The following is a 13,134-nucleotide window of genomic DNA, read 5'->3' as shown; positions in this document are numbered from 1 at the left end:
AACTAAAAATCTGAGGAAAAAAGTATGAGCATCTGTTGCATACCAACTAAAAGAATCAGTCAAAATGTGCCATTGAATAATGCTTCTGAAAAGTGAAGAAATAGGAAATAAACTAAAATTATAGATCAGCAAAGGTGGAAAGGGGTTGGGGGAGGAGAGGGTATGGTGGAGGCAGTGGACGCAGCAAAGTATCCTGTATTGCAGGTGCTTATGTATGTGCTTATGTATGAACAGATAAAGAAAGTGTATGTGGATATTGAAAGAGTAATGCAGTATGTAAAGGGGGACGAAAATCTAATAGTCATGGGCAACTGGAATGCAGTTGTAGGGGAAGGAGTAGAAGAAAAGGTTACAGGAGAATATGGGCTTGGGACAAGGAATGAAAGAGGAGAAAGACTAATTGAGTTCTGTAACAAGTTTCAGCTAGTAATAGCGAATACCCTGTTCAAGAATCACAAGAGGAGGAGATATACTTGGAAAAGGTCGGGAGGTACGGGAAGATTTCAGTTAGATTACATCATGGTCAGACAGAAATTCTGAAATCAGATACTGGATTGTAAGGCGTACCCAGGAGCAGATATAGACTCAGATCACAATATAATAGTGATGAAGAGTAGGCTGAAGTTCCTGAAATTAGTCAGGAAGAATCAATACGCTAAGAAGTGGGATACGGAAGTTCTAAGGAATGACGAGATACGTTTGAAGTTCTCTAACGCTATAGATACAGCAATAAGGAATAGCGCAGTAGGCAACACAGTTGAAAAGGAATGGACGACTCTAAAAAGGGCCATCACAGAATTTGGGAAGGAAAACATAGGTACAAAGAAGGTAGCTGCGAAGAAACCATGGGTAACAGAAGAAATACTTCAGTTGATTGATGAAAGGAGGAAGTACAAACATGTTCCGGGAAAATCAGGAATACAGAAATACAAGTCGCTGAGGAATGAAATAAATAGGTAGTGCAGGGAAGCTAAGATGAAATAGCTGCAGGAAAAATGTGAAGACATCGAAAAAGATATGATTGTCGGAAGGACAGACTCAGCATACAGGAAAGTCAAAACAACCTTTGGTGACATTAAAAGCAACGGTGGTAACATTAAGAGTGCAACGGGAATTCCACTGTTAAATGCAGAGGAGAGAGCAGATAGGTGGAAAGAATACATTGAAAGCCTCTATGAGGGTGAAGATTTGTCTGAGGTGATAGAAGAAGAAACAGGAGTCGATTTAGAAGAGATAGGGGGTCCAGTATTAAAATTGGAATTTTAAAGAGCTTTGGAGGACTTATGATCAAATAAGGCAGAAGGGATAGATAACATTCCATCAGAATTTCTAAAATCATTAGGGGAAGTGGCAACAAAACAACTATTCACGTTGGTGTGTAGAATATGAGTCTGGCGACATACCATCTGACTTTCGGAAAAGCATCATCCACACAATTCCGAAGACGGAAAGAGCTGGCAAGTGCGAGAATTATCGCACAATAAGCTTAACAGCTCATGCATCGAAGCTGCTTACAAGAATAATATACAGAAGAATGGAAAAGAAAATTGAGAATGCACTAGGTGATGATTAGTTTGGCTTTAGGAAAAGTAAAGGCACGACAGAGGCAATTCTGACGTTACGGCTAATCATGGAAGCAAGGCTAAAGAAAAATAAAGACATGTTCATAGGATTTGTGGACCTGGAAAAAGCGTTAGACAATATAAAATGGTGCAAGCTGTTCGAGATTCTGAAAAAAGTAGGGGTAAGCTATAGGGAGGAAGGGTCATATACAGTATGTACAACAACCAAGAGGGAATAATAAGAGTGGACGATCAAGAACAAAGTGCTCGTATTAAGAAGGGAATAAGACAAGGCTGTAGCCTTTCGCCCGTACTCTTCAATCTGTACATCGAGGAAGCAATGATGGCAATAAAAGAAAGGTTCAGGAGTGGAATTAAAATACAAGGTGAAAGGATATAAATGATACGATTCGCTGATGACATTGCTATCCTGAGTGAAAGTGAAGAAGAATTAAATGATCTGCTGAACAGAATGACACAGTATGGTTTGAGAGTAAATCGGAGAAAGATGAAGGTAATGAGAAGTAGTAGAAATGAGAACAGCGAGAAACGTAACATCAGGATTGATGGTCACGAAGTCAATGAAGTTAAGGAATTCTGCTACCTAGGCAGTAAAATAACCAGTGACGGACAGAGCAAGGAGGACATCAAAAGCAGACTCGCTACGGCAAAAAAGGCATTTCTGGCCAAGAGAAGTCTACTAATATCAAATACCGGCCTTAATTTGAGGAAGAAATTGCTGAGGATGTAAGTCTGGAGTACAGCATTGTATGGTAGTGAAACATGGACTGTGGGAAAACCGGAACAGGAGAGAATCGAAGCATTTGAGTTGTGGTGCTATAGACGAATGTTGAAAATTCGGTGGACTGATAAGGTAAGGAATGAGGAGATTCTACGCAGAATCGGAAAGGAAAGGAATATTTGGAAAACACTGATAAGGAGAAGGGATGATAGGACATCTGCTAAGACGTGAGAGAATGACTTCCATGGTACTAGAGGGAGCTGTAGAGGGCAAAAACTGTAGAGGTAGACAGAGATTGGAATATGTCAAGCAAATAATTGAGGACGTAGGTTGCAAGTGCTACTCTGAGATGAAGAGGTTAGCACAGGAAAGGAATTCGTGGCGGGCTGCATCAAACCAGTCAGTAGACTGATGACAAAAAAAAAAAAGTTTGCCAATGTCATCTATCTGCTCCACTGCCCATTTTTTCCTTTGGTAGTAAGGATCAATGTTACATCAACTTACACTGTAAAATTTCAGCATTGTTTGCTTCCTTGAATTTTTTTGTTTAGAGCTGGACTTATTGTAGCTTGTATTCTGTTAAATCTCTCAGGATCTAGTTTATCATCTTCAAGTATAGAAATGTAAAACCAAAGAAGGTAACCTTGGCAACAAGTTTAGTGGGTTTGTTATCAACAGCCAATTATTTTCTGACTTCCAATGGGCCAGAAAAAAGTTCTCAGCAAGCATTGAACATTATACTTTTCAGATACTCTTTTTTTGGTTCACCAGTGTTTGTTGTACTGTACCTTTAGTGTCTGAAATAGTTATTACTACTTGATAACCAGTTGACACATGCACCAAGATAAAATTTTGTAACTGTTCAACTTGTCATCAAAATATGATTCGAAAAATTCTGCATCGCACTCTAAGATACTTCTTACTGAATGTTCTACATTCTGTATCTGCTAACTTCTAAACATGCTTGAATATAATATCTCTTAAGCAGTCTGCCACAATTTTGCCTAAAAGCTGCAAAATAGCGCTCATTTTCTTACAACTACTTTTAACTTTTTTCTTTCAGGTGTAGATGCCCTGCTCATTCACACACTGCTGGCCCAGTGAATGTTGTGTCAGCTTCATGTGTACAGCATTCTCACACAAGCACATCACAGAATGAAAAGGAATATGCATTTGAGGTATAGCTACATATGTCCTGGTGCAATGTAAGAGAGGGCCTTATGGCCCTGATCTGGTCAGACTAAATAAATAAATAAATAAATAAATAGTTACTAATGAGAAGATATTAGTATTGGTAATTGCCATGTGACCAGTGTAAGCTATTTTAGTAAGAAAGTGCTACAATGAATGAATAGTTCATATAATGCTAATTGTCGTGAAAAGAAGTAATAAGAACAACATTATCAAAAATAAAAGAAAGGTAATGGAATATTATCATATCAGGTGATGCTGAGGAAATTAGATTAGGAAATGAGTTACTAAAAGCAATGAAAGAGTTTTGCTATTTGGACAGTAAAATAACAGACAATGATCAGAGTACAGGATATAAAATCCAGATTGGAAATGGCAAGAAATCACTTTTGATAAAGGAAAAAAAATTGTTCACATTGAATATTAATTTAAATAGGAAATATTTTCTAAAGAATTTTGTCTGAAGCATAGTCTATTATTGAAATGAAATATAGATGATACAAATTACAGGCAAGAAGAGAATACAAGCTTTTGAAATGTGTTGCTACAGAGGAATACAGAAAATTTAATACAAATGAATGTCCAGTTAATACAGTGAGGCTGTACTGTTTCTTCTTGTTCACAAAGTGATTGCATTCTTTCCTAATGACTACAAATCATCAGAGGAAGTAAAAACATAGCTTGTAATGAATTAAGTGATTTTATGCTGGATGATTCCTTTCAGCTTAAAAAAAAAAAAAAAAGTACATTAAATTGCATCCATGAACAGAGGCATTAACAATCAAAAGTGTAATAAATGGAACATGTGAATAATTTGAACTGCAGGAAATACAGTCTAGGGTAAGCAGTGTTCGAATCTTGTAAATGTTGACTGTTTTCGTATACCATCGTGTGGAATTATGTTTTGGGTAAGTAATCTCTGCTCAGATTTTCACTCCTTGAATAGTACCATGAGATTAATACATGGTGATCTTCTGAGATCTTATTGTAGATAGTACTTCAAAGAACTCCCCTTTTAACATTATCGTCACAGCAAACAATAATACTCTCTATTATGAAATTTCTTGTAAGAAAAGAAATAAAATCTCAATAATTGTAACAATACATGAGAGAACAATGAACTCAATTTATTACTCTTTTTTGCGATTGATTTTATCTTGTAACGAAGAGAATTGTGATCCCCAAATATTCTTGATCATCTGATTAGTGATCTAAAATACCTATTAGATTGGAAAAGTAAATTTCCTATTATTGTGATTTTTTTCATTTTAAAAATGCTGGGTATATTATATTTTTTGTGATCTTGTGTCATTAATCCATTATACTGTCTTCTATATGTTTTACATCATTGTTTCCTTGGGAATGAGGTCACTGCTGCCATCAGAAAGTCACCTGTATTGTCTATTTATTCTGTAATATTGTTGTTTCCTCGTTTATCAAACTATGACTGACTACTTTCTTATTTTCCATGCTTGCTACTCCCTGTGCTTCAGTTGTAACTGTTGAACTCGCCATCAAAATATAATTGTAAGTTCTGCGTTCCACTCTCAGATACTTGATACCGAATGTTCAACATACTGTATGTTCATTGTCACCTGTATTGTCTCTCTCTTTCAGTTACAACTTCTTTGATTTTTGTCTGTGCTCTTTCACATAATCCACCCAGTGATTGAGAGAGAGAGAGAGAGAGAGAGAGAGAGAGAGAGAGAGAGAGAGAGAGAGAGAGAGAATGTGTGTGTTTTTTGCTGCTCACTGTTGATTTAAAGCACCAACTATTAAAGAGCATTCTTGAGATTATAGAAACCCAAAAAATGTTGGTTTGGCAGTGTAAATACAGAAATTTATCGCGTGAAAGCACAAGCTTTTAAACACAATTGTTACTCTACAGTCAGTACAAGGCAAAGTGTCTCAACTGTATGAGCCACAACAAAATTACTAAACGTTTAAAAATCATCTCCAAAATATGCTTTATTTGATGTTTTAAACATTTTTTTGGCTGTACGTTCAGCAAACATATATGCAAATATATAAAATGTAACAGTCAGCCAACCAGTTGCACACAACTTAAAAAACAAAAAACAAAACAAAAAAACACACATATTAACCAGGTTTTGATAACTCAAAGACTATCTTCACCAGAATGGTGAAAGTTACCTAGAAAATTATATAACCAGAAAAGTGTACTTACATGAACTTGCATGACAACTTTTAAATTTTCAGCAATAGTGCTATCGTCAAATGACATGGTTTTGTTCCATGAGTCAAGAATACAGGCCATAATAAAACACACAGACAGAGTAATGCAATCATAGTTGCAAGCGGTGGCACAAGTTAATTGCTGTAGCCTGCTAAGACCAGCACATACACAGCACAAGAGACGTCAGACTAAATGTGATGGACGAAAGTTTGGTAGTTTGGTAGTGCTATTTAGTAAGAGAGCAGCAAACTTATAAACATCTATGATTAGAGCAAAATTATGTAGCTATAGGTACACAATAGTACCATAAAGTACCCAGGTAATAGGCAAAATGGAAGTACAAAAATAGTAAATCAGTCTTTTTGCAGGCAATTTTAAAATAAAGGCTTAAAATAAAGGCTTACAATGACAGTTGAATAAGGAAAACAGACATAAAACAGACATTCCCAATGCTACTGTGAGGAAAAATTCCAAAAATTAATCAGGTCTAAGTAATGGCTCTAAACCTCAAAGGAAATTTTTGTTACACAACTGCAATTGTTTGTTAAGAATAAAACCATCTTTATGCGACAGGTATTTGAAAATTTCCAGCTCTTCAAGGATATTGAGTTGGAGATTTTTTTTTCCTTGGAGTGTAGGATACTGACATCTTGCATTTCCTTGGATTTATGGCCTGTGATTAACAAGTGGTCAGCAATGGGTGAATTATGAATATTAGTAACCTTTTTTCCCTAGGAGATGTCTAGATCTTACAGGTATAGCTCTCCCTGTCTGTCTTACATAATAGCCCAGACAAGCGTCACAGATTTTACAAACTCCTGACTTTTGCAAATGAGACTGTATTGAATCCAGACTGTGAATAAGATTTTGTTTTAGAGAATTGTTGGTGGAAAAAGCTACTTTGCAATCATATTTGTTTAGCAGAAGACACTGTATTATGTAAGAGACAGGTCCAAGAAATGGTATAGAAACAAAATTTTTCATTTTGGTCATTAGTGGAAATGCGCAGAGTGAAGATTCTGTTCTTCATTTTATTATTAAAAATGTTACTATGTTGGGTTCATAGCCATTGTTAACTGCAACGGTTTTGATCAGATTTATTTCTGCTTAAAGATTTTAATCGGATAAGGGAATAGAAATAGCTCCAAGGACAGGTGAATGAAAAAAACGTTTTTTTGTGAGAAGTAAAAGGTGCTATTTGACCAGTGTAAGTTTCTTTGTGGAAGATATTAAAGGAAATTTTATCATCTACTATTGTCCGAGTAAGGTCTAAGTAGTGTAATTGCCTGTACTTGTTTTCAGGCTCGCAGTTGGCAGTAATTTTTTTCATGAAGTTCATTGAAGATTTTGAATAGGTGATCAGTTCCATTGTTTGGTCCTTGTCAACATATCTATAATATGATATAATGCTTATGGCAACTGCTGAAAAATTAAAAAAAAGAAATTTCTTGTAGGGAGTTTATAAAAATGTCTGCTAGGATTCCTGCAAATGGGTTTCCCATTGCAAGACCGTCAGGTTGTTGATATAACTCCCCATTGATCTTGAAGTAATTATATTTAACTAAAATTTGAAGCAAATTCATGAAATCAGTAATTTGTTTATCAGTAATATCTGTTTTTGAAGAGCTGTATATTTTTTCTACTATGTCCAACACTGTTTTTACTGCCACATTTGCATAGAGATTTTTGATGTCGAAAGAAATTAAGGTAGTACTTTGATCACAATGTATGTCTCTAATTTTACTGAGTAAGTTTTAAATGTTGGAGACGGAATAATTATTCTGGAAAACAAAAGACTTTTTTTCAAGTTGTCATGCAGATAGCTAGGTCAAGATAGGCACTATTTCTACTATTTGAAATGGGATGTACAGGATGTACTAATTTATTACAAGATTTTAAACATGGCTCAAACAGCAGCTGTTCAAATTCTTCACAGTAAATGATGACAGCCAAAACAGTTGGAGGATAAAGATTTATTAAAATTCTTGACCACAGTTTAGGTATATCTAAATATACCTTCATCAGAAGTAAAATACACTAAAATCACATGCTGCAATGGAGATTCATAAAACAATAGTTAAAACATCATCCCCATTTATACAAGATAATTATGGACAGAGGGTTGATGCGAACACAGCTTAGCATCAGTACTTCGCCTATGAAGTACTGGAGTTCATAGGCGAAGTACTGATGCTAAGCTGTGTCCGCATTGACCCTCTGTCCATAACTATGTTTTATAAATGGAGATGATGTTTTAACTACTAATGATGCCTTTGGCACAATTGTTTTATGAATCTCCATTGCAGCATGTGATTTTAGTGTGTTTTACATCCGATGAAGGTATATTTAGATATACCGAAACTGTGGTCAAGAATTTTAATAAATCTTTATCCTCCAACTGTTTTGGCTGTCATCATATACCGTGAACTAATTTATGAACTTTAAACTGTACACATAACATTGGAGCTTGAGAGGTCATGTTAATTAACTGCCTTTTTTGGTAAGGTTTAAGTAAAAATTTGTCATTGTTAACTGTGGTTCTGGTTTCTTTTTGCCAAACAGAGGTGGGATCCTCCTGAAGCGCAGAATTATCAGTTTTCTCAAACTCCAAGGTTTTCGTAACTTATTCTTGCTTTTTAGCAATGTCGATGACATTCCTTTCAGACTTCAGTGTTAAAGCATTATTTACTTTAAGTTTATTATTAATGCCTTTCTTTCATCATTACTAACAGGATTATGGGAAACAGTCACTAATAGATACCTACAGGCACGTAATTTTTCTCTTGTCGTAGTAGTTTATAAGTTTGCCGTTTTGTTACTAGATGGGACTACTAATCCTCATGTGCATCTCATGGCAGTGTCAGCTTACATGCCATTTACTCTGATGCCTCTTGGGCTGTGTATGTGCTGGTCTTAGCAGGCTACAGCAGTTAACTTGTGCCACCACTTGCAACAATGATTGTATTACTCTGTCAGTGTCTTTTTTTTTAAATATATATGACCTAAACTCTTGACTCGTGGAACGAAACCATGTCATTTGACGATAGCACTCTTGCTGAAAATTTAAAAGTTGTCATACTAGTTCATGTGAGTACAGTTTCCTCATCTTTAAGAATTTCCACAGATGTAACTAATTCATGTATATTACCTGTACCTTGTGTAATTTTCTACATAATGTTTGCTATTCTGATGAAAATAGTCTTAGAGGTGTTACATTTTATGTATGTGCTTTACTATCATCTGTATGTACTCACACATTGTGCACAAACCACTGTGCAGTGCTTGATGTCTTGCATGATTTAAATACTGAGTGAGACGTTGCATTTGTAAGTGCCCTAATCTCTTACCATAATCCCTAGTTGTGGGAGTGTAATGGTCACACACTTCTTTAAGTACAGGTTCTCAGTTAACAGATTTTGTAAAGAAATAAGTTGTCTTTTGCATGGTTATTTATTATGTTGAACTTAAAATAAGAAAATAAAACAAGAAATGCCAGTTATCCTCTAGCTTGACACCAACTCACTCAAACATGGCCCTCAAAAGAACAAAATGTTTGCTCTTAAATACTACTGTCTACAAGAAATCATTTAACTTCTTGCGGTTAAATCTATCAATGTGTGTAGTTATTTTATAATATTAATAGTCCAGGCTTCAAGACTCTGTAACTAAAAGTCTAAGAAGCTGACTTTGCCCAGGGCATTGTGGGGATCACAGGCGGCAGATAGTGAATGTTGCATCATATATGGTGGACAGCTGCAAATAGAGAATAAGCAGTCCCAGACCAAGGCAAAACAAAACAAAATCCACTTTGCATTTGTCTTGTGGCAAGCGGCAAAGTGGTCAGCATTTGTTCAGTGGTGTGGCTGAAATTTATATTCTGGAACTAACCCTTTCAGTCCACTCACTGAGTCAACCCCACCTGATTCCAGGTACAATTATCATGGAACATTTAGATGATGACTGTATTACCCCAGGTGGTCAATCCACCAGCTGTATCACTGGCACAACTGGTCTTTCAGATTCTGGGGCAGCCTTGTTAAAATGCAATGTGATTCAACAGAAGAACACTGAGTTCTCTGGCCATCAAAATAAATAATTTTTTTGCAGCACGTAACATACAAACACTTTTGTAACCAAGTAAACTTCATAAATTGGGAGATATATTTAAAGAATGGAAGATTCAAATTTTGGCACTTCAAGAAATAAGAATGATGGACAATAACACCATGAATCTTGGCAGTTATTATCTTTTAAAAAGTAAAACTGATAAAAGAAAAATTAATAATAAACATCATCTGGGAGTTGCTTTAGCAGTCTAAAAAAATATTTAAAATTCAATAATGGAAGTAAAACCCATTAATAATAGACTAAGTACATTTTTTCTTAAATACACAAATAATACGAGAAAATGGCTTGGAAAAAACTGCAGATGAAATTCGCTGTCAAAAAATGGCAACTGCATTCAGATTAACAAAAAATATTTATAATACAAAATAACTTTCTAAATTCAGTAAACTGTAATCAAACCTGACTGTCTTTATGGAGCAGAAACTTTAATTTTAAATTGAAAGAAGATATTGAAGAAATTCAAAAGAAAGGTAGAAAGAAAGATTGGTAGGAAAATATTAGGCCCCAAAATTACTGATGGAGACACTTATACGCAAAGAAGTAATAAGGAAATAGAAGAATACACATACATAGATGGTGACATGAAAAAATGAAGACTTTAATTTTATGGCCACATTAAACAAATGGGTTCGACTAGGTTGACAAAACAGTAGAATTCTACTAAAACAGAAGTTAAGCCAAAACTGAGCCAATTAAATGGATTGCAGTGACTGAGAAGGATCTTAAAGTAGCCACGATAATTCAGGCAAACATTACAGATAGAAAACCATTCAGACAAAAGAAAGTTGATCAGATTATTATTATTATTATTATTATTATTATTATTATTATTATCACCATCATCATCATTTTCTTTAATTGCTTGCATTTTTAAGTCTGTGGTTTCTGTCTTTCTAGTTACACTGCTTGACATTTGCTGTCACTAAAGACTTAAAAGTGCTACTAGAATGTGCCATCATCAGTTTCACTTATTTGTTAAACAATGGAAATTCCAGGTTGGGGTGACAACAATATTAGGAAAAAGATATATTGCTACTCACTGTAAAGATGTCCCATTGACTTGCAGACAGAAACAATGAAAAAACTGTGGCACTTTATAGCTTTCAGCCAAAGCCTTCTTCAGCAAAGAAAATACTTAAGTAATCATACCTCATGCAAACATGACCACTACCACCAGCAGCTGCAACTGGAGCTCTGTTGGAGCTTTGACTGAAACAGAATTTTTATTGTCTGTCTGCAACTCAATGGGTCCACTTTGTGGGAGTAGCAATTTATATATTTGTGATATTTTGTATGAAAACATGGTCAACACTTAAGTGATAATCTGTTTCATGCCATACACTCTGAAGCATAAGTGGAGTCGGCCAAATAAGCACTTCGAAATGGGCAGTTGGAAATCTGGTGCTGGTTTTGCCCAAGGAGGCACAAGCGCAGTGTCTTTCAGAGAAACCCAAAAATAAATCCACAACTGTTAGGAAGAGAGATCTAGGTGGTCAAGAACAGAACATTGCGTTGTCACGTCAAGTATGACCGAGTCAACAGTTTGGAAGATGCTGATTTAAAAATGTGCGCCATATTCCAGTTCACTGCATTTATGCAGAGATCGAAAAGTCTCCTTCACATTCTCTGTATTTCTAATCAGTGTACTGCTATGCATTAAATAGCGATAGCTGTTGAACTGCCTTGTATTGTAGATGAGCATACTGTGTGTGTGAAACAGCTGCTTTTATTGCTTCAAAATAGATCACATCCAAGAGAAAAATGACAGCTGGAAGGTGGTGGTGGTGGTGGTGGTGGTGGTTGTTAATTCTGTTCAATAAAATATATTTCAAGAAACCAGTGCACAATCTATATAGGCCATTAACTCTTTTTTGCTAGCCAAATTGTGAGGGGACAATTGTTTGCAGCACATGGCCAGTTCAGACTTTCGCTATACCATGGAAGTGGGTTAGTGTAAGTCTTCAGTTCAACTGTAAAGGAGAAGTCCTGCTGCAGGTTTTCATGGCCAAGGTTTCAGTTGCAGTCAGGACTGTCATTATATTCCAATGAGCGTAGTATGTTTTGCAGAAACAGCAAATAGGTCAATATGGTTCATGTATCTATACGAGTGGTATCTGTTGTTTCAAAAGAACAGACACCATTTATGTGTTTCATTCCAAGGCCAGGCTATGTTCAGAAAGGATAAATTCCAATCTCTACCACATCTGGGCAATGAAAGAATTCATTGGCAACATACAAAAATCTGTACCAAGGTCGGGAGTTGAGCCAGTCTCCTGCTTACTAGGCAGTTGCTTTAACCATCTATACCACTTTGACAAAACAGTTTGGCACAACTGGATGGACTATCCAAGCATGCCTCCCTCCCCCCTCAATGCAAATTCCTGTTTGCCACATACTATCGAAGTCGCACCCTGGCCTTGGTACAAATTTTCATTTGTTGCCAGTGAATTATTTCATTGCCCGAATGTGCCAGGGATAGGAATTTTTCCTTTCTGATCATAATGCAGTTCATCTGATGTATTTATTTCTAGGAAGATCTTTCAAATTTTTTTATGATAATACACTATTGCTGCATTTCTACATATGACCATGACTTTCACTACTTGAGTTTAAAAATCATAATAATGTGAAATCAGTAAATATGTGTCATTAAATAATTATAATAAACATCCATCTAAAATGCACTGTAATATGCACTTTAATATTGCTACTCACCATATGGAGGAGGCCTTGACTCACAGGTAGGACGATGAAAAAGACTGCAAAAATAGTTAAGCTTTCAGTTAAAGTCCTCCTTCAAAGGGGAAAACACACACACATTCACAGAAGCAAGACATGAACACACACTTGACCAGTCACCAGGCGCTCGGGCCTGACTTACTGAATCTGGCATGAGCAGCAATCTGATGGACTGAATAGTGGGGTAAGGAGCTGGCATGGGGAAGGGGAAGGATAGCAGTGTAGGGGTAAGGGAAGATGCTAGTGCTGTATGTGGGAGCTTTAAGGAAGTGTGTGGGGACTGGATAAGTCTGTTAGGTACTATGTTGGGCGGCTGTGATGAGAGGTATGTAGTATTGGAGTGGGAGCAGGGAAGGAGATAAGTGGGTGGAGAGTAGAGACTAATGAAGGTTGAGGTGAGATGGTTACAGGAATGTAGGACATGTTGGAGGGAGAGCACCCACATGTGTGTTTCAGAAAATCTGGTGGTGGTGGTGGTGGTGGTGGTGGTGGTAGGAAGAAACCAGATGGTGCAGGCTATGAAGCCTTTCATTAAAGTAAAGCAACTAGGTACTCCAGCTGCCTTTTGGTCATTC

The 13,134-nt window shown here is 36.3% G+C and overlaps 1 protein-coding gene across 1 annotated transcript in view; it reads left to right on the top strand.

Moving 5' to 3' along the window:
- LOC126334429 (hydroxyacid-oxoacid transhydrogenase, mitochondrial) overlaps nt 1-13,134 on the top strand; it is a 65,183-nt gene that overhangs the window by 22,367 nt on the left and 29,682 nt on the right. Inside the window, exon 2 of the mRNA XM_049996838.1 lies at nt 3,368-3,482. Coding sequence (XP_049852795.1) covers nt 3,368-3,482 — 115 coding nt within the window. The remainder of the gene's footprint in view (nt 1-3,367; nt 3,483-13,134) is intronic.

Source organism: Schistocerca gregaria, chromosome 1, assembly GCF_023897955.1.
Source record: "Schistocerca gregaria isolate iqSchGreg1 chromosome 1, iqSchGreg1.2, whole genome shotgun sequence".
NCBI classification, from domain to species: domain Eukaryota; kingdom Metazoa; phylum Arthropoda; class Insecta; order Orthoptera; family Acrididae; genus Schistocerca; species Schistocerca gregaria.
Note: the sequence above shows the minus strand (reverse complement) of the source record. Positions and strands in the feature narration are given on the sequence as shown.